Source organism: Elephantulus edwardii, unplaced genomic scaffold (assembly GCF_000299155.1).
Source record: "Elephantulus edwardii isolate Elephantulus edwardi_28Jun2011 unplaced genomic scaffold, EleEdw1.0 scaffold00052, whole genome shotgun sequence".
NCBI lineage: Eukaryota > Metazoa > Chordata > Mammalia > Macroscelidea > Macroscelididae > Elephantulus > Elephantulus edwardii.
In genome coordinates this window covers 5,201,656-5,226,748 of record NW_006399802.1, presented here as the reverse complement: position 1 = coordinate 5,226,748, position 25,093 = coordinate 5,201,656, and the positions used below count along the sequence as shown (strand labels likewise).

General features: G+C 37.1%; 1 protein-coding gene across 1 annotated transcript in view; it reads right to left on the bottom strand.

Annotated features, from left to right (window-relative positions):
* TGFBR1 (transforming growth factor, beta receptor 1) overlaps positions 1 to 25,093 on the bottom strand; it is a 36,446-nt gene that overhangs the window by 6,295 nt on the left and 5,058 nt on the right. The window contains exons 3-7 of the mRNA XM_006886876.1: positions 14,181 to 14,411; positions 8,703 to 8,870; positions 5,535 to 5,691; positions 1,271 to 1,395; positions 381 to 511 (exon numbers count right to left, since the gene is read on the bottom strand). Coding sequence (XP_006886938.1) covers positions 381 to 511; positions 1,271 to 1,395; positions 5,535 to 5,691; positions 8,703 to 8,870; positions 14,181 to 14,411 — 812 coding nt within the window. The remainder of the gene's footprint in view (positions 1 to 380; positions 512 to 1,270; positions 1,396 to 5,534; positions 5,692 to 8,702; positions 8,871 to 14,180; positions 14,412 to 25,093) is intronic.

The window sequence follows — 25,093 nt, the reverse complement described above, 5'->3', positions numbered from 1 at the left end:
TTTGAAATTGTTCTTCAGTTCTTTGAGCTTAAGAAATGCTGAATGAGTTCGGCCCTCTTGATTTTCTGACTCTAGCTCCTCACACATTTCATTGTAGTATTTTGCTTTGTCATTCCATGCTGCCTTTTGGAATCTTCTGTTCGATGGTTCATTTGGCAGACTGAAACATTGTTCTGATGTATTAACAACCATATCCGTGGCCCTTTTAATGTCTTAAATTGGTCATCATGAAAATAAGATTATTTTGTTTTCATTCAATGCTATGAGCATGGAAAAGGGAATACTTGTGGCTGTTCTCTTTTCCAGAAGAGCTTAAAAGTTTCCATTTACTAAGCAAAAGCTAGTTAGAAAATTGTGTAATATCCAAGAGAAACACTCACCTCACAGCTTTGCCATCTGTTGGGAATATTTGGCCTTAACTTCTGTTCACAAACAACTTTTCTCATTTCTTCAACTGATGGATCAGAAGGTACAAGATCATAATAAGGCAGCTGGTAATCTTCATGAATGCCTGGAATGGTATTTTTAAAAAGTTTTATTAAAAAAAAATTTATTCCAATAAATGCAAATCAGTATTTGACCAGACAGAGAAAGGCCTGTTCTAAAAGCCCAATTGTTAAATGAGATAAGCAGAACACAGCTTATGCCTTCTTCCAGCTCATCCATGACATCAACAGTTCCCTTCCCTGAGTAGGTACTAGGTCCATCCCTTGAAACAGTCACCACGGATCTATAAAGACTATTACGATAATGGTTAACTACAAGCTGTGAAGACAAGACTGCATCTTCTCCTAGAACTCTACTCTGCAGCAAATGAGATATTTTATTCTGTGAATGTGAGTGTCACACTCAGACTGGGGAATATACTCCCTCTCATCACAGAAATGTAAGCTGGAACAAAAACTCCTAGTCTCAAGGGAAAAATATGTTTGACTAAGATATATGCTAGAAACAGTTTCCCAGGTAGCCAATCAGTCATTCACTATAAACAATTATATTCTAAGACAAAAGGGGTTGGAAGCAGATGCTCTCCAAATTCAAATGGAAAGAGAAAAAGCAGCCACTAGAACAGAGCCGTGCGTCCACACGTCAGGCCATGTTCCTTCAGTTTGGGCTTTAGCTCCTGTATTTTCTCTGGTATTCTCACTGGTCAACTGCAGAACGCAATTTTAGACTGTAGATGTGTAAATGTCATTCAATTAAAAAAATAAAGCAATGCTTGAACACTATCTTTTCAAGACAAATTGTTGAAGAGAGGGAAGCAATTTACCACCAATGGAACATCGCCGAGCAATTTCCCAAAACACTAAGCCCATTGCATAGATGTCAGCACGCTTGAAGGATTCAAAGTGTTTCATATTTATGGAATCATCTAGAACTTCAGGGGCCATGTACCTAAAAGAGAAGTCAATATTGTGTAGAATGAAAGTCATATTATTTTTTAATTCTCTTAATTTTTCTTCTCAGAATAAAAACATAAAATTGTACTATCTTTAAGATCTTTCCCCCTTTAGGTATGGCTCTACTGTTTTCATTTTTTTTTATGCTGACAATTTTAATATTGTTATTAGAGTATCCTGTTTTTAAAATAGGATTGTTGCTTGTGGCAAGGAACTGTGTTGCAATTCGAAAGGCCTGCAGTTCAAGGCCTCCCGCTGCTCCACAGGAGAAGGATGGGCACTCCTCTCCCATGCAATTAACTGGCTCTGAAAACTTGGTAGAGGGTCAGCTGTGGGTGTCAGTTCTGACTCTATGGTACACAACAAACAACAAGTTTTTTTTTTTAAAAATCCCAATATTACTACACATTGTTAACATTTTGACATCATTTCAAGGATGTCTGCATACATATATGTAGCTCTGCCTGTTAGGTGCCACTGAGTCAAGTCTGACCCATAGTGGCCCTACGAATAACTCAACGTTGTCCTATCCTGTGCCATCCTCACAATCTCTGACATATTTGAGCCAATTCTTGCAGTCACTATGTCAATTCATCTGACTCTTTCTCTTTTTTGTTGTCCTTCCATCTTTCAAAGTATGATGTCTCTCTCCAAGGAACATGGCTAAAATATATAAGACAAAGCTTTGTCATCTTTGTCTCCAAAGAGCCCTCTGGCTGCACATTCTCCAAGATATAGCTCTTTGTTCTTTTGGAAGTCCACTGGATATTCAGTTGTTGTTGTTATGTGCCACTGAGTTGTCTGTGACCCATAGTGACCCTATGTAGAACAGTTCTGAAGCCTGTCCGGTCCTGAGTCAGTTTGACTGACTCTGATACACCAACCCCCACTGCCCCAGTTACTCTATCAGTCCATCCCATTTGAGTTTTACTCTTCTCTAAAATAACAGTTTAAAGGCATCAATTCTTTTGTTATCCTTATTCATTGTCCAGCTCTCAGATGCATAGTAAGTAAAGACTATGACCTGAATCAGGTGCACCTTAGTCCTCAAACTGACATCACTGCTCAATAATATGGAGAGATTCTTGATTGCCATTTCACAGTGCAATATGCCTCCTGACTGAATGCTGGTACCAAGGATTGTGGATCCAAGTAAGTGATGATGTCATCAACACTTCTCATCTTTTCTCTATCACATTCTTTTTTTTTCTCTCTATCACATTCTTGACTATCAGTCTAGTGTTGAGGATTTTTGTCTTCTTGGTGTGGAGATGCAATCCATATTGAAGGCTGTATTCTTTAATCTGCAGCTCGTGTTTCAAAGTCCTCTTCACTTTCAGTTACCAATATGGTGTCATCTGCTTAACACAGGTTACTGATGAGTCTTTCTCCAATCCTAATGTTCCATTCTTCTTCATAGAGTCCAGCTTTTTGAATAATTAGCTTGGTATACAGACTGAACAAGTATAGAGAGACCCTGACATACATTTTTCTTCATTTTAAACAATGTAGTGCTCTCTTGCTTTTTTTTCAGACAACAGCCTTCTGCTCAAGGTATGGGTTTTGCCTGGGCACAATTAAGTGTCCTGGGATTCCCATTCTTCTATTAGTCATAACTTGTTATGATCCACACAGTCAAATGTCTTTGCATAGTCAATAGAACATAAATAAACATTTTTTGGTACTCTTTGCTGTCGGCCAGGATCCATCTGACATCAGCAATGATATCTCTGGTGCACAGTTTTTTCTAAATCCAACTTGAACATCTGGAAATTCTCTATGTACTGCTATTTTTGAATGATCTTCAGGAGTATTTTGCTTGCTTGTGATATAAACGCTATTGTTCCATAATTTCCACAGTCTGTTGGATCACCTTTCTTAAGAATAGGAACAAACATGGATCTCTTCAGTCAGCTGGCCAGGAAGGTGTCCTCCAAATTTCTTGACATAGTCTAGTGGGCACGTCCCAAACTGTAACTATTAGTTGAAACTTGTCACTTGCTATCCCATCAAATCCTGGGACCTTACTTTTTACTAAAGCCTTCAGCGCACCTTGAACTTCATTACCACTGGTTCTTGATCATATGGCCAGAGCATATCTTGGAATCACAACTCAAAGCTTGAATTTGGTTTTGAGTTTGGGAAATGCCAATCAAGTTCTTTCCTTTTTATTCCTCAACTCCGGCTCTCTTTTTATTCTGTTATATACACAATATTACATAACCAAGATTACATTATTATACTCATAGCCATCAAGTCAGAACTGACTCATAGCTAACCCTCCATTGAGGCTATAAAGCATATGGGAGAAGTAACTGCCTATCTTTCTCCTACAGAGCTGCTGGTGGATCTGAATCACCAGAGAAGTGAGACCTTTGGGTTAGCACAATTTTCCATGGACCACACCACCAGATTAGACCACAGAAAAATATTGTTCACATTGGCCTGAACATCAATGATGTTAACCAAATTCTAAATCTCATGGCAAGTGACAACTGCAGTTTCATTCTATGATCACTTAAGATCTTAATTTCCAACAAAAGATACACACAGATTACTGGAACTTTTATATATCTGCTTTGTCACATATGATGCAGGAATGAAATATTTTAATCTGTGAGTCTTTTCATCATGAGACAAAAGAAAAGGACATATTTCAGGCAAAAAAAATACTAGGTAAAAAGGAATGTCAGTATTCATATTGATGCCACATCATAAAGTTTCTGCAGCTAGTGTTTTCAAACCCCTTTAGGCTTCCATAGTTTCAAAGATCCTCTTAAGATTACTGGTCAGAGCCCACAAAGGCCTGGAGCAAACCCTGACCTGGACCCATAAGCTAGTATAAAATTTCAGCAGTCCTAGTTGAATCTAGAAATCATAGATTCAAGAGTAACCTTATCCAAGATGAATGTAACAATTATGAAGAAATGAGGTAGCATGCTGTGATGTTCAAACAAGAGCTTTTTAGTTGCAAAGGCCCAGCTTCAAATCTCAGCTCATCAGTTTTCTATCCTTATGAAACTGACTTAACTTCCTCAAGGTGGTTTCATCATCTGTGAATTTGCAATAATGAAACCTATCTAGTCAGGTTCTTTTGAGGGTTCATGGATTCAACAATTATCCACTTATGACCCATTATGTATTAGGTCCATATAGTTTCATTCATACACATTTTGTTTCATAATATTCATTACATCTAATTAATAATTAGGTAGGAATAATTTTATTCATATACATTTTATTTTATAATAGTAATTAAAACTAAATATTATTTAATATAAATAATGAATTACAATGTCTGAATGGCCCATTATTATTTCTCTCGGTTCACCTAACTTATCTATGTATTCATTTTCACTGTCTTCTCTTTTCCTTCTCATCCTTGATAACTATGGAAGGATGGTTCCATGTGTAAACATTTACCTTTCTATTACAGTAGTTTTATACTCTTAATTGTCCTTTTGTGACTAACTGATGTTATCTGGTATAATTTTCTCTAAATTTATTCATGCTGTACAGTGTTTCATAAATTCTTTATTATTCTTTAGTGCTGCACAATACTCCACTGTGTAAATCTACCACAGGTTCTTTATTCATTTGTCCACTGATGGACACTTGGGGGCTGTTTTCATCCTTTTACGTAATTAACACTGCTAAGATAAATAAGACTGTAATGGACATGCATGCACTTGTATCTACTTGTGTCACAACTCCTATCAATACAAGTTAAGGAAAATAGTACAGGAAAATACACCCTTGATTTAGCACATGCAAAAGACACTAAGAAAACAGCAGGTTTCCAAGAACTGAAAATTGCTCACATAACTATAATATAGTATTTAAATATAACAGACCTATTAAAATATGCAGTATATCAGAGATAACCTATAAACATTAAATACTGCTGTTATTATAACAATACTATTTTCTGGAAGAAAGAGCGTTCATCAGCAGGCATCTTTAAGCCAGATAAATTTTGCTTCGGAGCAGACAAGACTATGAGGTCTTCTGCTGTGTGCATTTTAACAAGGTACAAATCTGAGTCTCAAAAAAATATACAGATATACAAATAAGAAGGGAAAAAAAAGAAAGTGATTTCAGAAGATACTAAAAACAGTTTATTAACAAGTTTACCTTTTTGTTCCCACTCTATGATTTGGAGCAATATCAATTGTATCCGTGGCTGAATCATGCCTTACTGCCAGTCCCAAATCTGCGATACAGCAAGTACCATTCTTCTTCACCAAAATGTTCTTTGATTTCAAATCTCTGTGAGCAATGGCTGGTTTTCCTAAAGAAAAATTACACACGGTTGGCTAAAGGGTCAGACTAAGCACAACTCACACCTTCAAGTTCAAAACCTTCTCTTCCCACCCCAGTATTGAAGCGTACATCATCCACAATACCTAGGTCATTACCACACTCAAGTTCAAGTGAAATATTAAAACCAAAGTGATTGAAATACTGTTTCTTTGAAGAAAATGCAGATAGTAAGATGCTCTAAAAGATAATGTTCAAAATGTTCTAGGTCTAAATAATTTAGAGACTGGGGAATCAACATTACAGACTTGTGTTTCTAGTTCAGAATCCCAAGCACTGGATCACTTTCCAGTCCTTAAACAAATGACTTTTAATTCTAACCAACAGACTAACCAGAATACTGCTTAAAAAATGCTAACTAACAATGTGGAAAAATTTAAATGTTTGTCCACATACTGTATTAAAAATGGCAGTCATTCTGGAAAACAACCTGGCAGTCTCTCAAATGGTTAAACATAAAGTTAACATATGACCCAGCAATTCTACCACCAAGAAAACTCCCAAAATAATTAGAAACATTATGCTTACACAGAAACTTTGTATACCAATGTTCATACTGCTATTAAAAATAGAGGAAATAATGGAACTCTAAATATCCATCATTGGAGCATGCCCAAACAGTAAATGTATGTTTGTTGTTGTTATGCGCTTGTGACTGATAGTAACCCTATGTACAGTATCTCTGAACCCTGTACTATAATGAGAAAATCTCACCGTGTCTGACACACCTACCCCCATTCCTCCAGTCACTGTCAATCTATCTCATCCAGGGTTGTCTTCTCCTGCACTATCCCCCTACCCTTCCAAGCATGGTGACCTTCTTTAAGGACTAGCCCCTCATGGCCACATGCCTAAAGTATGTGAGATGGAACTTCAAAATCCTTGCCTCCAAGAAGCAGCTTGGTTTCACACGGTCTAGGACAAAGCTGTTCTTTAGTGGTCCATGTCCAAGAAGTACTATTCTCCAGCATCACAACTCAAAGGCATTGACTCTTTTTCTGTTATCCTTAATCACTGTCCAACTCTCTGGTGTACAGAAAATAATTGCAGCAGCTCTGGTAGCACAGTGGTTAAACAGTATGGCTACTAACCGAAAGGTCAGTGGTTTGAACCACTGCAAGTATTTATGAAGATCATGGCTTGGATCAGGTGCACCTTAGTCTCTAGACTGACTTCACACCTCCTCAGCACTTTGGAGAGGTCCCTGACAGTATATATTCCCAATGCAATTCATCTTTTGATTTCCTGGCTGCTGGTGCTACAAGTGTTAATTTTGGAACCAAGCAAATTGAGATTGTTAACAATCTTAATCTCTTCTTCATCTACCATATGTTGCCAATTGGCCCAGTGGTGAGAATCTTTGTTTTCTTGCTGTTGAGATGCAACCTACATTGAACACTGCAGTCCGTGACCTTGTGCAGCAAATGCCTCAGGTTCTGGCAAACTAGGTTATGTCATCTGCATAACTCAGGTTGCTGATGAGTCTTCTTCCAATCCTGATGCCACATTCCTCCTCATAAAGTCCAACCTCCCAAATTATCTGTTGCACGTACAGATTAAAAAGGTATAAAGACAAGATGCATCTTTGACACACACTTTTCCTGATTTTGAACCATACAACGTTTCTTTGCTCTGTTCTGACAACTGCTTCCTGGTCCAAGTGTAGGTTTCACAAGAGCACAATCAAGTGTTCTTGTATTCCTATTCTTCTCAAGGTTAGCCACAATCTGTTGGGATCCACACAGCTAAATGCCTTTGTACAGTCAATGAAACACAGACAAACATTCCTCTGGTACTCTCGCTTTCAGGCAAGATCCATAATGTCCATAAAATAATGAACTGGAAACATGCTAAGTCTAAGACTTTACCCCACTGATATTTAATCTATCTGGACGAACGGTGCCCTCTATTAGATTTGTGAAGCTGTATAATGTCTCTTTAATTGTGATTTTAATGAAAGTTTACAAAAAAGTTCGATTTTTATTCATTCATTTTTGTACATTTTCCTCCCTACTCACCCCCTCCCCAGTTCACTTAAAAAAAAATCATTCATTGTTGTGCAGAGGCTGTAAATCTTTATAAGAGGAGACAGCCCATCTTTTTCCCCATAGAGGCTGGTTGGTGGATTCAAAACACCAACACATTACACTTCACCAGGGCTCCTTTAAATAAAAGGAGTCAGTCACAAATATAATCTATTATATGATTCCATTTATGTGAAATGTCTAAAGTAGGGAATTCTGTAGAGAGAATAAGTAGTTGTACAGGGCTGAGGGGTTGAGGAGAAAAACGGGAGTGAGTGGCAATACGTATGGAATTCTTTCTGGTGTCAAGAAGATGATCTAAAATTGACTGTGGCACAGTTGTACAACTCTGAATACATTAAACACTGAAATGTAGACTTAAATAGGGAGCTGGATGGCATGTGAGTTCTATCTCAACAAAGCTAAAATAGCACATCTACAGTAAAGGGGAGGATGGGGGAGCTATCAGGCAAGTGGAAAATCAGCAGAGAGGCAATGGCATCCGATATACGTGACACAAAGCCACACCAAAATTTACAAAACTAAGTTAATTAATTTGCAACTCTAAAATGGGTTTATGTAGTTTCCTTATCTCATAGTCCAAATAGAATTATTAGTAGATGGCCAAATAACATTCATATATCACTTTCACATTTCATTTGATACAGTTTCTTCAACTTAAGCCTTTTTATAACTCAGAATTCCCCCCTAAAAAAAGAAGAAAAAAATCACAAGACTGAATGCTACTTTTAATGACATAAAAATATCACAATGTTGTTAAAATGATTAGCAAATTCAAAATTAGTCATAGATTCCTAACTTTCAGGTGAAATATCTCACATGATAAAATGTTTCTGTTTAAAATATTTCCAATTAGGAGGATTTCTTAAAAATTTTTGTTAATAGTTATAGCTATGAGAACTTAATGCTTAAATAACAGAACTGCTTAAAGACTTACCTTGAGTACCAACAATCTCCATGTGAAGGTGGGCAAGCCCACTTGCTGTGGACAGAGCAAGTTTTATCATTCCTTCCACTGTGACTGTGTATCTATTCAAGTAATCAAAAAGAGATCCATGCTCATGATAATCTGATACCAACCAAAGCTGAGTCCATGTACCATTGTCTGCAAAACAGGATAACAATGCTCCAGTTGGATTACAGAACACCCATGATTTATTTATTTAATGATTATCACTTTTTTGAGTCACATAACTGCAATATATTACTTCCTTAAGTTATTGTATTTCCTTCCTCTTTGTCTTGTCCTTTTGGCTTGTCAACATAATTAAACATACAGTAAGCCCTATTCTTAAGATGGATCACGGATGATTATTTTCCTTTCACCATAAACAGCACACAGAGAACACTAATCTGAGAGAAGGTTAGAGTTTGCAAAACAAAGTAAAACACATGTTGTTTGTATAAAGTAGAAGGAACTCCAGTCTGGACACAAAAAAACAGCGCTTCGGAGATGCTGACTTTCCTGAGCCCAAGCAGTAGCTGAGCTGGGACTCTAGTGCCTAGAGAAATGCCTCAGGCCAGATAGGTGATCAGTGGCTGTTTTGGGAATGAAAGAGGATAAAACAAAGGGAGAATGAGAAAGGTGGGAAATGGAATGTTCTAGAGTTTAGCATGGTCACAGTGGAAATGGAGTATTATAGCATGAAACAAAAAGCATATTTAAATCAAGAAATGATGAGCTCTAGTGACAGATTATGGTTGGAAAAAACCCACAAAATAATATAAAACTACTTTTGTATTTTTAAGGTTTTAACTTGAACAAAAAGAATTCTTATCAGAAGAAATGAAGAGATGAGAAATTCCTAGAAGATTCTAAGGGAATATCTGAGTCCTCTGAAAAGAATGGTGAATCATCCATGTATAAGGTTCATTAAGGTTTCTAGCTTTAAAAAACAGTAATACTATTTCCCCACACATGAGGGAAAGCTGAGATAGAAAATGAAGTATCAAAAGACAGGAAAAGAAATGGGGACTGAACCAACTTGTAGACAAGGTGATTCTGAATGTGGGTTCTGAAAACTCATTTGCAAGTTCACACAAGAATCTGAAACCTATTTTCCCATAGTAATGACGGCAAAGGTTCTGCCTAAGCTCCTAGGCTGATTCATAAAACTGTTTAAGCTACAAGTTAAACATGTAAACTATCTGGAAACTATTTCACGGGACAGTGAAGAAATAAGGCACTACAACAAAATAACAAGGCAGTATGATTAACAGATGCATATTTGGAGTCATTCTGACCTAGCTTGGAATCCAGGGCCTGCCTATTAGCGACAAGCTTCTTAACCAAATGAGCTTCTGTTTCCTCTTTTATACAAGAACAATATTTTACTTTGTAAGATTGTCAAGAGGACTTAAAAAATAGGATAAAGCATAGTGCCTGGCATGCAAAAACTTAGTATTTACTCTTTCCAATCAATCGCAAGACAAAAGGAAAAAACCCACAAAATAATATAAAACTACTTTTGTATTTTTAAGGTTTTAACTTGAACAAAAAGAATTCTTATCAGAAGAAATGAAGAGATGAGAAATTCCTAGAAGATTCTAAGGGAATATCTGAGTCCTCCGAAAAGAATGGTGAATCATCCATTGTATAGAACTTCTGTCCAAATATGTACTTCTTAATACAGATGCATCAGTAGCCTAAGTGCATAATTAACTATAAGTGAATTTTTTTAAATTCATGACTGAATTTTAAAAAGCTCACAACTGCAATAAATAAACAACAACACAGGAAGATGGAAGAAAAAAGAGTATTTCTCTAAGGTCACTAACACAACAGGCAAATAGAACAGGGCAACCAAGAGGCTGTGCACATAGAAAGGACTGCCTGAGGGGAACCAACTCAATTAGGAGGAAAGCAAGTACCGGAACTAGGACAGAACGACAGACTGAATTTTGAGGAGAACTGCCCTTAACCCCTGACAAAAAGAAAAGAACCTGGGGAAGGGCTGGTAGGGGTCAACTATTTCCCAGAGTGCCCACCAGATGATAGCACTATCTGGTGGCTGTGTGACCAAACAGGAAGAGAACAGGGAGAGGACAGTAACATCAGCTCTTTGCACCAATGTGTGCAAGTTGGAGTTGGGTGAGGTTTATGCCTCAAAGCATAGATCTGAAAATTACCAACAAGGTCAATTACTTAAGGGAATATAGTAATCATAGAGCCTTCATGCAAATCAGTAAGAAGAGTAAGAGTTCTAGAAAAGAATCACAAATATTAAGAAATAACAATAAACAAAGAAAAGCCCATGGTCCCATTTCTACTTAACTAAAAAAAAGTTGAAAAGACAGTAAGAACTAAGAACCTTGTCAGACTATGATCACCGCTGTGCTTGTTTTATGCTTTAATTAGGTCAGTAGCTGTTCATTGTCTATCTACCTCAGTCACATTTCTTACTCTCCCTACCATCACATAAAAAAGATATAATCTAATAATAGATGCCTATCAGAGAGTTGGACAATGACTAGGGAGGACAGAAGGAGAATTGACACCTTTGAGCTGTGGTGCTGGAGAAGAGTATTGAATGTACCATGGACTGCCAAGAAAACAAACAGATTCATCCTAGAGGGGGTTAAACCAGGCTACTCCTTGGAGGCAAGGATTCTGGGGCTTCGTATGACATACTTTGGACATGTTGTAAGGAGAGACAGGTCTTTTGAGAGGGACATCATGCTTGGGAGGTGGAGGGACAGTGCAGGAGGGGAAGACCCTCTATAAGGTGGACTGATCCAGTGACTGGGGTAATCGGGATTGGTGTGTCAGAGGCAATGCGATTGGCACAGGATAGAGCAGGGTTTAGGGCTGTTGTACATAGGGTCGCTATGAGTCGCAAACGACTCAACGGCACATAACAACAACAACAAAGATGGGAAGCTCTGGTGACCTAGTGGTAAGAAGCTGAGGGACTCCATTTTGTAACCAATATGTCATTTTAAAATGTATAAGCCTCTAGAGCAGTAAACTGAAAGCGGTGGGGGAAGGGGGAAAAGAGCCCCCACCCAAACATCAGCCAATACTGTTATCACCCTGTTTTCGCGCCCTTCCTTTGAACCAGCCAATTCCTGTATCGCCCTGTTTTCGTGGGCTTTCCCCTTTAAATAGGCGGGACAGCCCAGAATCAGGCCTCGGCCATCTTCCCTGTTGTATGAACATGATTTGGATCGCGGCCCAGATTCGAATCTGAAATAAATTCCCTCTTGCCCTTGCATCGGTGTCGGCTCCTTGGTGACTTGGGGGGAAACTGGATTTGGGGCACAACAAAGCTGCATTGCAATCCAAAAGGCAGGCAGGCAGAATCCACCAGCTGCTCTGTAGGTGAAACTGGGCAGTCTCCTCTCATGTGACTTACTGTCTCTGAAAAGCCACTGCAAGGTCAACTATGGGTCTTCCCAACTCGATAGTACATAACAACAAAGAAATGACATAATAGGGAGATTGCAATATGTATTTTGGAGAGAACAATAAAACTTGATGTTTATTCTGCCTCTAGATCTAAGTACCAGTTTTCTGAAAATACAGCGGAGCAGATTAGCAGATGCTATGAATATTCAATAAGTAAAATTTTGCAAGGGAAAGATGAAGAAAGTACTTTAAAAAATCCAAACAACTCACTACCTTTACATCAGACCAGCCCCCCACTGATTCTCCATAGAGCTTCTGAGGCTTTAAGTCAGAGGAGAGGGGACTGTCCATGTTTCTCCGATAGCTGAAAGTCCTGAGAAAGGCACAGCCTATGGGGTAGCAGTGCATCACTGGAGGGGTGATGACAGCACCAGAGGCCCCAGGGTTCCCTGGAGGGCACTCAGGCATTTTGGATCCTAATTTGAATAACAAATTACTTCTTAAAAATATATGCAACATTCAAAGAAATCTAGACCCAAATAAGGTACCTGATGACTTCTAAAGCACTGACATGACAGCATGGCTGATTATGTTTAATCAAAATATTTCTTAATAAAAATTATTCAGAGACATAAACTATAAATATTTACGATTAAAAAGAAACCCTTATCCTGGATTAATTAAAAAATAATTAAAGAGTAAATGTTGATGTTGTTAAGTATTTCTGAGTCAGAACTCACAGCTGACCCTCCTGCAGGCCTTCAGAGGCAGAAGTGAGTATTCATCTTTCTCCTGTGAAGCAGCTGGAAGATCTGAACCATGTGTTCACTCCTTAATCACTGGGCTACCAGAGCTCAAAAAAGGTAGACAGGGAGTGCAAAAATACAAAAAGTTGAATTAAAAATGAAATACAATCAACAATAATGGGCTGGCAACTGCTGAAGTGGAATGATAGAAATTCATTACACTATTTTCTACTTTTCTCTATATTTGAGGTTTTTTTAACAATAAAAAACTTTAGAAAAACACGAGTGCAGAGTAAAAATTTTAAAATAGACAACCATAAAAAAAGATATACCAAAAAAAAAAATCACCTAAAATCAGAAATAAACATTGTTAGTATTTTTAAAAAATAGTGTGAAAGAAATAAATGAAAAGGGAGGAAGGGGAAGAAATGACAACTTAGACAAGTCAAAGAAACTGTACAACTTAGACAAGTTAAAAGAAACTGTAGAGAATACAATTAATTCAGGTAAAGACAGAAGAGTTAAGTTTCAAGATGTGTCTAAGAGGTAATGTAATATGATAGATATCCATATGCTATTATCTTGTGGGTTATCAGACATACTGGGCTGGGATAAAGCCTCTAGTGTAAGCACATGTCTGTGACTGAAGTTGTAGAAGCAGGAACTGTAGACACGAAGTATTAACTGAAACCAAAAAAAAAAAAAAAAAAGACAGCAGAAAAGCAAATGAAGTCTGAAGTTACTATACACAAGTCACTCATTCTGATTGACTCTCCACACAGAATCTAATCCTTAAAGCCCAGACACCTCTGATACAAGCCAGAAAGTATCCCCGTAACAATGGGTTACTAATGGTACGTCTGTTTTGGATAAAACAATTTTTCTACTTAACAAAGTACTTAAAAGGTTGATTCAGCTGGCCCTGATGACTTTCAACTGAATAAACAGAAAAGTTCTATTTGTCAGGAAGTGGTTAAAAGGAAATAAGACAGTTTAAACATTACCCTACTCAAATTTTGAGTAATCACAGTTTGTATTTTTATATTATGACTATACTTAGCCTTGAACGAGATAACAAAGACATCCTTTTCCCCAACTCCAGTACATTATATTTTACAAATAGATTTTATATTTAGAAATATGTATTGTAAAGAGCAAATGCTATCTTTAAAGAGGCATTCTCGTTTCTAAAATAAGCCTGATCTATATGACATGTATCTATTTTTTCACTAAAATTGATCATGTTTAGTAGCCAAATCTATAAACAGGCTTAAGCAGATTTTGTTCCATTCAATACAAAGAAAAAGCAAAGGTTACCAACCTTTATTGTCAGCTGCTATAAATCCAAGGATATTTTCATGACGTAACATGACAGTCTGATAAATCTCGGCCTCGCGAAACCATGAGCGTTCTTCTCTGGAGGAAAATATTTTAACTGCAACTTCTTCTCCCCGCCATTTTCCTCGCCACACTTCTCCAAATCGCCCTTTGCCGATGCTTTCTTGTAACACAATAGTTCTTGCAATTGTTCTCTGAACAAGCAATGGTAAACCTAAAGATAAACATCATTCAATATAACATTGAGCTCCTAACATCATGTACAAAAGAGTGATCCAGAAAGGCTTAATTCTTAAAGTTCCTCTTTTAAGAAATCTGCAATCTAATGGAGGAGTTTAAAACTACATTAGCAACAAGATAATTAATTAAAACAAGCTAATGAACACAACAACAAAAATAAACACAATGCAGGAATCTAGAAAGTCTTGCCCAGGGAATGGAGACAGGCTTTCTATACTAAGTGGAATGTAAACTGTTCTTTATAGAATGGTTAGCAGCAGAGGAGGAAGCAAAGAGTTTAGATAAAAGAAAGAGGTTAAGCAAAGTAGGAGGAAAGATGGAAGTTAACAATACTGGGTCAAGGAATCAGCTTGGATAAGCAGAGAGGGAACGTATTCAGAACATGAACGTTCTGTGTCTGAAGTTCAAGATGGCTAATGAGAGCTGTAAATCTAAGAGGAACCAACAAAGCTTCACAGTGGGAGGGGAGGAAAAGAATCTTATTTAAGAAAAATCGATTTTGTAAAATTTTATTGATATTAGGAAGAAAGTGCATCAACACAAGATAGAGATGTATAGGGTCAGCAGGAGTCAGAACTGACTTAACAGCAACAAGCATCTACTTAGAATGTATTATCTTTAATTATAGGAAGCTCTGTCCTGATGGGCACGCAAAGGGAAGTTTTTGGGGTCGCGTTTGATGTGTATTACAGCTCTTTCCTCTCCAAGAGCAGGTGTCCTTGAGCCTTTGCCTAGAGTGGAAGTCTGCTCAAAGGTATGGCTTTAAAACCCAGCAAATGTATTAATTTTTTAATGAATATTCCTGAATGACACAGCAATCTTTTGTCTATTTGCCGAACTGAACAACGTGGTATGGCTGTGATGCTGCACACTGTTCCACAGTATTGTCAAATACCATAGTGGTTATCCATTATGTACAGTGTTTGGATGAGCTTCCAGATTGATTTATAAAACTAGTGCTGTTATATCTGGAGGAACACTCTTCCATTTTGTACATCACTCTTTGTCAATTTTTGTATGAAATGACCTCGGATGCTGTGATGCTGAACCTTGTACCACTGGGGTATCAAATACCAGAATGGTTCCCAATGTGGACAGTGTTTGGTGGAACTCCCCATTGTAAAACAGGTTTGGAAGCAGGAGTGGCATCCACTTCCTAAACCACATGCCTCTGGCAACTCTATGAACTTGGAGAAATGATGATAGTCATGGAAAGACATTAGTTCTTTAGTTCACAGAGTACCAGGAGTTGTGCTCAACTCGACAGCAATCAACAACTGGTGGCCTAGTGGTAAGATGCTGCACTGCAATCCCAAAGGCAAGTGGTTTAAATATACAGCTGTTGCATAGGAAAATGATGGACAATCCCCAATGACACAATTTACTGCCTCTGAAAATCCAGTGGACAGTCAGCCATGAGATGGTTCCAACTTAACAGTACATAACAACAAAGCAAATAAAACAGCAATGCATATAATGTTCCACATATATTCTGTGTACATATAAATTTGTATCACTTGTAATCTATATCCAGGATTACTTTCTGGATCAAATTAACCCAATAATATGTTAATAACCATCAAATTGCTTCCAAATCATAACGACCTGTGCACAAGAGAACAAAATGTCTGGTCCTGCGCCATCCTCACAATCACTGAGCTGCTTGAGTTCACTACCATAGCCAATAATTGACAGTCTTCCTCTTTTTTGCTTAGCCTCTATTTTATCAAGCATGATGTCTTTCTTTAGGCATTGGCGCTTCTTGATAGAGTGACCAAGAAGTATTTGAGATGAATACTCTGTGTGTATGAAAGAACATGAGACGCGTACTTGCTATTAGAGAGCATTCTGGTTGTACCTCTTCCAAGAAAGATTTGGGTTTTCATGACAGTAGATGGTATGTTCAATATTCTTCACCAACATCATAATTCAAACCTATCAATTCTTCTTTGATCTTCCTCATTTATTGTCCATCTTTCACATACATAAAAGATAACTGACAAGGTTTGGGTTAAGTGCACTTTAGTGCTGAAAGTGACATCTTTGCATTTCAAAGAGGTCTTTTGTGGCAAATTTGCTCAATACATCATTTGGCTTGATCTCTTAGTTGCTACTTTCATATACTGACTGTAAACCCAAATAAAATGAAGTCTTGACAACTTCAATATTTTGTTTATCATGATGTTTATTGGTCCAGTTAAGAGGATTTTAAGCTGACATGCATTCCATACTGAAGGCTATATATAATCTTTGAGCTTTATCACTAAGTACTTTGAGTCTTTTTTTTTGGTTTCAGCAAGCAAAATTATTATAATCTACCTATCAGATGTTGTTATTGAGTATTCTTCCAATCCTGATGCCACATTCTTCTTTTTGTAATTTAGCTTCTTGGATTATTTCTGTCACCACACAGACTGAATAAGTAGCATAAAAGGATATGACCTGACACACACTTTTGATTTTAAACCATGCAATGTCTTCTTATTCTGGTTGAATAACTTAATCTATGTGACAAGCCTAAGAGACAAAAACTTCTTAAGTCTATGCACAGGTTCTGTAGTAAAATTCTGTAATTCCCACTCTTCATAGTATTATCCATAATTTCTTGTGATCACAGCTGAATGTCTTTGCAAAGTCAATAAAATACAGGCAAGCATCTTTCTAGTATTCTGTGCTTTCATCCAAGAGCTATTTGACATGAACAATTATATCCCTCAATCCATACCCTCTTCTAAACCTAGTAGTTTTCTATTAATTCAACAGCTTTTTAATAATCTTCAGTAAAGTTTTATTTGCATGTGATTTTGATGATACTACTCGGTAATTTCTGCATTCTGTTTGATCACTTTTCTTGTAATGGGTACAAATATGGATCTTTTCTAGTCAGTTAGGCAAGGAGCCATCTTCCAAGTCAGTTGGCATAGATGAGTGAGAACTTCCAGTATTATAATCATTTGTTAAAATATCTCAGCTGGGGGCCTGGCCTGACTCCCAATCCGGTTTCATCCAGTTCTCCCATTGCCTCCTCTGCGCGTCCCAGCAGCACGTAAGCGGGCAGAGAAGTAGTGCCAGAGCAACCCAGCTTCGCGAAGGCTCCGTGTGCGCTGTGGCCGGGCAAGAGCCCTCCCTGCGGCCAACATGCCCAAGAGGAAGGTCAGCTTGCCGAAGGTGCAGTGTAGGAGGAGCCCAAGAGAAGATCAGCTGGGTTGTCAGCTAAGCCACCTGCAAAGACAGCAGGAAAGGAGAAGCCTTCTGACAAAAAAAGTGCAAACAAAAGGGAAAAGGGGAGCAAAGGGAAAACAGGCTGAAGTGGCTAACCAAGAAACTAAAGAAGCTTTGCCTGCAGAAAATGGAGAAACTAAAAACAAAGAGAATCCAGCCCCTGATGAAACAGGAGAAAAAGCCAAGTCTGATTAATATTTGTCTACCACGTCTTATCAGTGATCCCTGTATCTCCTTTCTTGTACAATCCAGAGGAAAATTTTTATCAACTGTTTTTTAAATGCAAGTTGAGTAGTTCTAGAAAATTTTTTAAGAAGAAGGAAATCCCACTTCATCTCATTTTTAAGTGTAAATGCTTTTTTTTTTAAAGAGGTGAGATCATTTGCTTGTTGTTTATTTTTTGGTACAACCAGAAAATGTGGCATGTTAAAATTGTGGGGAGGGGGGAAACGATGACTTTGGATGTCAGTGTTAACATTCCATGGGGAAAGGGGACAGTTTTTATATCCCATAATACATAGTATACTTAATGACAATTTGGAGTCATAGTCATGCATTTATGACTTGAACATTTTAAATTAAGTCTTCCATGTTTTTTAGATACATAAATTAGAACATTGTTTAGTAAAATTTCTTCTTAAACATAACCAGTTCCTCTTCATGGCTTTCTCCCTCTCAACTATGTGGATTCTGTAACATCTTTGGTCTTGGTAGTCCAGTTTTCCTAGTAACTTTGTTATGTGCTATGAACAGTTGAAAATTTGAATGTGTAGTGTGTGTGATAGTAAATTGTGAATTAGTGGATCTTAATGCTGTGACAGTTTATCAACAATTGAAGATATTGGTACTTATTTTCTTCTTTATGAAAACTTCCCTCCAAATTTAAAGCTGGAAGGTCACTGGAATTTAGAAAAGAATTGTAACTACATGGCTTTTTAGATTTTTGGTACATGCATTAAGAATTGTGTACAGGTTGTTCATAATGTCTCTGTACTGGCCCTTAAAACAACCAATAAAATATAAATGAGGAAAAAAAAAATCTCAGCTGATATTAAACCAATTCCTTGGGCTGTGTTTTTGCCAATGTGTTCCGTGTTAAGACTGTTCTTCAGGATCACTGCTCTTGGTCCTATGTTATCTCTTGAAATGATTGGACCAATTATTTTTTATATAGTGACTCTATAATAGTAGTAAATTAAATTACATTCTTTTGTTCCATTATGTGAAACTTATATATTCAAATGTTAAGTTTTTCTTTTAAAGTGAACAAAAGTTTTCTCTTCTAGCTTTCCTCTCCCTCTGCTCTCTCTACATTCTGCAAAATAGTTAATAGTCTAATTATGAACAACTGTATTTGTAAGATAAGAGCTAGTTCAAATAGCTAGGAAATTATTTTTTAATTCAAATATCCTGTACTAGAAAAAAGAAAAATTTCTAATTATACTAATTACTGTGTTTTCTTGCCAGTCTTGTATAGGAATACATCAAGTACAAACTTAAATTGTATTTAAGAGTTAATTTCAGTAGACTAAACTGGAAGTTAAAAAGGAACATAGTAAAAGAGAAAAGGGAATTGCAAAAAGGGAAGTATAAAAATATCTGACTCATTCAGAACTTGAGTAAACAGCAAGGGCAAGAAAATTTAACAGTACAAAGGAAGTTTTGTGTTTTCTATCACCACTGAATTCTAGATGTAGAAAACAAAATAAACCTATGTTATCTATATTTGGTTAACATAACCCACTTGAACAATCAAGGGTTTTAAAAAATAGTTGGGGTTTTTTTGTCTAAAAACAAAATCAAATAGACCTCTATAATCTCTGCCTTACTCTTCTATACCTTTAAAACTGCTTAAGAGAAACTTAAGTAGAGGAACTGGGTGAGAGCAGGTTCATAGTGTGAGCAACAGAACTAATTCCTGAACCGTGTATATATTATTGTTGTTGTTAGTTGCTATCAAGTCAAATATGACCCATAGCAACCTTAACAACAATAGACCTGAACCCTGTGCTATCCTCACACTTCCTGACACACAAGAGCCCATTGCGACAGTCACCATGTCAATCCACCTGGTTGATCTAGGTATAGGTTTCACATGGGCACAATTAAGTGCTCTGAAATTCCCATTCTTCTTAATATTAGCTATAAACTTGTCATGATCTACAGTCAAAATGCCTTTGTATATGTCATAAAGCACAAATAGACAAACTTCTGGTATTCTTTACTTTCAGCCAGGATCCATCTGACTTCAGCAATGATATCCCTGATGCCATGGCCTCTTCTAAATCCTGCTTGAACTTCTGACAGTCCCCTATGTATGTACTGTTCTAGCCATTTTTAATGATCTTCAGCAGTATTTTGCTGTGTGTGATAGTAATAATACTGTTTAGTAATAATACTGTTTGATAGTTGCCATATTGTATTGTATTGCCTTTCTTGGGAATGGGAAGAAATATGGGCCACTCCCAATCCGCTGGCTAGAGTTATCCTCCCAATGTCCTAGAATAGACTGGTGAGAGCTTCTCCAACAATTCCTTCCACAGATGTAGTCAATCTAATTCATATACAGGCCATCAAGTGAGGTCCATGTATAAATTCATCATTTGTCTTTTTAAAAAAGGTATCTGCAATGAACAAATCATTGAAAATACAAAATTTGATACATTTCCAGCCTCATTTCTGTCACCAAGCCTGTATTTTCCAATTACTATTTCTTTTTCACTGTTTCTAACTTTTGCATTTATCATTAGCACCTCTTGATTGAATGTTCAGTTAATTTCAGACTACAAGATATGATAAAAACTTTCAATTTCTTCCTCTTTGGCTCTAGATGTAGGAGTGTATATTTTAATAATAGTCATATAAATGGGCCTTCTTTGTATACATATCAGTAATATCCTATCACGCTAAACATTGTAGTTCAGGACAGAACTGAAAATTGACTCTTTAACTATGAATGTAACACCACTCTTCTGTTTTTCATTCCCAGCATAGGATATCATATGATTATCTGATTCAAAGTGGCCAAAGCTAGTCCATCTCATCTCACAAATGCCTAGAAAGTTAATGTTCAAAAGTTTCATTTAATTTTTCAAAAGTTCTAGTTCTCCAACATCCATGCTAAGTACAATCCATGTTCCATTTATTAAATGACACTTGCCATTATTTTTCCTCATTTCGACTTTCAGTCTGCGCTCTACCACTAATAGTATAATTATCCAGCTCCTCTACTGTTTCAGAGCTTGTTCTAATTGGTTCAACACTTGTCAGTTTTCTGTACTTAGATAAGCTGTGGGGTTGCTGTGATACTGAAAGCTATGCCAATGGTGTGTCAAATGCCACAAGGGTTACCCATAGTGAACAGGTTTTAGAAGAGCTCCTAGATAAAGACAGGCTAGGAAGCAGGACTGGCCATCCAATTCTTAAAAAACAGGCCTCTAAAAACCCTATGAATAGCAGTATGTATTATAAGACATTAAAAGCATGCCCAAGACATAACAAACATTGTCTAAGAGACTCTCCTTCAAAAACATGCATGCATGTGGCCACTCACAGACATACTTTTAAATTAAAATATAATTTAAACATGGGCACGTGGACATTAGTACTTCATATCACTAAATTAAGGATTAGGTTAGCTTCAAAGTTAGTGCTGCCAGAATCAAACTCTCCATTGTCCTCTTTGTCATTTTTATGTTAAAGTACAACCTTAAAAAACCAGAAGTTAGTAGTTATAGTCATGGCCCACAGTATTAAACTAATATGTTACTAACATAAAAAATTTTGCTTTACTGTTTCCTCATTAAATGAAAGAATGGAAAGGGTATTCTAAATAGACACTTATTTATAAGCACCAGGCCCAAGCCCAAGGTGGCATTGGGCTCTTCAATGACTAGAAGAGAAGAGCAAGCCACTTTCTGCTGTCCCTCAGCAGGTGATAACTTCTGCCTGGGTAGATTAGGAGGCTATGAACTCTAATAGTTTAAAGGCCTTGCACCAGGATTTAACAATGAAATAAACTGATAATGTTGGTCTCAGATTTTTCTACTAAAACACTTTTCAGTAAGACTAACACCTGTCCTTTAGACGTAACTAATCAAACATCTCATTTCAACCTCACAATGCAATGGTGTACACAGGGCAGGTTTCATCATTTTGTGTTTAAAGTAACTTGAAATATCAGTTCACTGCCCAAAACCACAGAGCTAGCAGATAAAGTAGTTAAGTTTTTGAGAGATAATACATAAAAGGAGAAACTTTCAGAAACTAGAAAATTGTAATCCCTAGAAGATCTAAAAAAACTTTTTTTTTATTACATTTGGTTGTGCTATCGAGTCAGAACTGACTCACAGCTCACTCTCCGTGGTTTTCGGAGGTTGTAAATTGCAAACTAGGAGACTGTTCATCTTCCTCTCTTGGAGTAGCTGTGCAAACTGCCTGCCTTTGTACTGGCAGCACAACTCCTTACCCCTCGGCTACCAGAGTTCCTTTTATATGGCAGAAGTACAATTAATTCCACTTCTGCACTTCATGTCTGCACTGGAAAAGAGACCGTATTCTAACTCAGAAATCAATTGTCATTCCTACAGCAATCTCTTTAGTCATTTGGGTAGATCTGTTACCTCTGAAGCCTGATAGATGTCACTATGTTAACTGGCATGAATTGCTTTAATTTCCCTGGGAATAAACATTTTCCTCTCAGAGCAACTGGTGGATCTGAACCACCTGTCATGTCTTTGGTCCCTGCTTATCATAACTCTAATCTAGAATAACTTCCTAACTAAATTGCACCCATTAATGTTATCTAACTGGAAAATTAGTGAAATTTTCACTCTGTTTTCAAATCTTCATTGTGTTCATGAATTCAGCCTTTGCTTGAAGCTGATACACCCTTTTCAAAGACTATACATAGCTAAGCTACTAAATCAATACCGAGTATATTTTCCATAGGAGAAAGATGGGTAATTATTCTGATCCGATGTTGTTGCTGCGGACTGTTGAGCTAGAACCGATTCATAGCTGACCCTCCAATGAGGTTTTCAGAGGCTGTAAATCACACAGGAAGAGAATGCCCTTTCTGTTCCCACACAGTAGCTGGAGGATTCAAATTACGTGCCTCCGGGTTAACTCCTTACCACTTATGCCACCAGAGCTCCCAAGTTACCCAAAAGAACACAGCAAAGCTATCCACAGGCTTTCCAAATGTTTATATCACCAGACTTCTGCTTCTGGAGAAGGAGAATGCCACATCGTTCTCCCAGGGACAGCTATTAGACTGAAACGTCTATCCTTTCTGTTAGTAGCCAATGGTTTCAACCACTTTCCACTGTGTGTTTAAAGGGTGTTGCTGTTGTTAGGGGCCACTGAGTCGTCTGAGACTCCAAGAGACCCTCTATTCACAACAGAACAAAATGCCGTGCAGCCCTATCCCCTCATCACTACCTCAGCTATGGCCGAACACACTGTTCCGGCCACTATGACAAAACATTTCACCTTTTTCATGGATCACTAAGAACGGTGTCTTTCTTCAGAAATTGGTAACTCCTAATAACATGCCCAAAAAGTATGTGAGACAAAGTCTCACCATCCTTGCTTATAAGGAATATTCTGGCTGCACTATTCCAAGACAGATTTATTTGTTCTTTTTGCTGTCCATTCAATATTCTTCACAGATATATTTCAAAGGGATCAATTCTTCTTCAAACTTCTGTATTTACTGTCCAACTTAAACATGTGTATGAGTAACTGAAAATAAGATGGCTTAGGTCAGGACACTTTATTCTTCAAAGTGGCATCCTTGTTCTTAAGCACTTTTAAGAGGTCACTTGCCTAATTCAATGTTGTTTTTCTTGGCTGATTTTTGTATGGGTGTTTATCATGGAGCCAAGTAAAATGAAATCCTTGACAACTCAATCTTTGTTTATGGGTTTTGTTGTGAGGATTTTTGTTTTCTTTATACTTTGGTATAATCCACACTGAAGGTTATACTTTTCCCCCTTCATCAGTAAGTGTTTCACCTTTTCTTTTCCTGCAAGCAAGGTTGTGTCATTTGCTTTAAGGCAGGGTGTGAATGACTCTTCCTTCAATTCTGAGGCCAGGTCCTCCTTCTTTTAACCCATTGTCTCAGATTATGTGCTCAGCATAAAAAAATAACAAGTACAGTGAAGGGACAATATCTTGACACACACGTATTTCCTGGTTTTAATCCAGTAGTGTCCTCTTGTGCTGCTCAAATGACTGTTTCTTGATCTACATATAGGTTCTACATGGGCATTTAGTTTCTCTACATTCTAGAACAAGTTTCAGAGTCTATTCTCATATCCATTTCTTTCTTTTTTCCCCTATATTTTTAATGACTCTTGCCGTCATCATGGATGCTATGAAAGGATAAAATATATTAAGGGTACTAACAATTCTTTAAGTATTATTATAAGCACTGTCTGTTCCATTTTATAAATGAAGACAGGAAAGTCAAAAAGGAAACACTGGTCAAAAAGCAAAGTAATGACAAAGTCTGGATTGGAATCCAGATCTCATTACTTTTAGCCCAGTTATCAAGTTCCAATATTCTGGGGATAGAAGTGTTTCTTTCTCTGGATTCTTCCAAACTGCATGTAAGGGGGAAAAATATATAGTTATCCTTTGGCTTAAATATGAAGTACTACTATGCCAAAATGCACTTTAGGAGATAATTTTGCCATTTAGCCACTCTATTTAAGATTGTACAAAATCAACAAACACACCTGAGAAAAGCAAACACCATGGGGGCTATGGATCCACTAAGGTACATTCAGGAACATTTCAGTTAGATCACGCTTAAGTGAAAAAAAAAATTTACTAGGGATTCACTTGCTTAATAATAATATTGAAAAAAGCCCATGTTTAAACAGCAGTTTCACATATTTGGAGATTGCTAGGTGAAGGGAAGGGGTGAAGGAATTAGGAGGGATCCAGTGGGGACCTGAAAACATGGAGTAATAGTGTGCACAGATCAATGGGGATTAATTTAGAAAACAATGTATGGGAATGATAGTATGAGACACAGTGAATGAGGGAATGTGTGAAGCACAATGTATACTTATAAAACACAATGTATACGAATTCTGTATGCAAACAATATAAAATAAAAATAAATATAAAAAAATAAAAAGCAAATAACCTAATACTTTTTTCTGTCATGCCTTCTTTTAAATATAAAGAACTCTACTGAATAATCTTAGATAGAACTGGCAGTTACATGAACAGATTATATGATCATCTCTGAGTCTCAGCCTTACCTACATAAGAATAACCGTCCTTTCTTATCTCACATATTCCCAAGAAATGAATATGATTACATAAATGAGAAAGAATACTTTTAAATTAATATACTTAATGAAGCTGAATTATTGATTTGTTTCAATAATAAAACCAAGTTCTAATGTATTTATACTA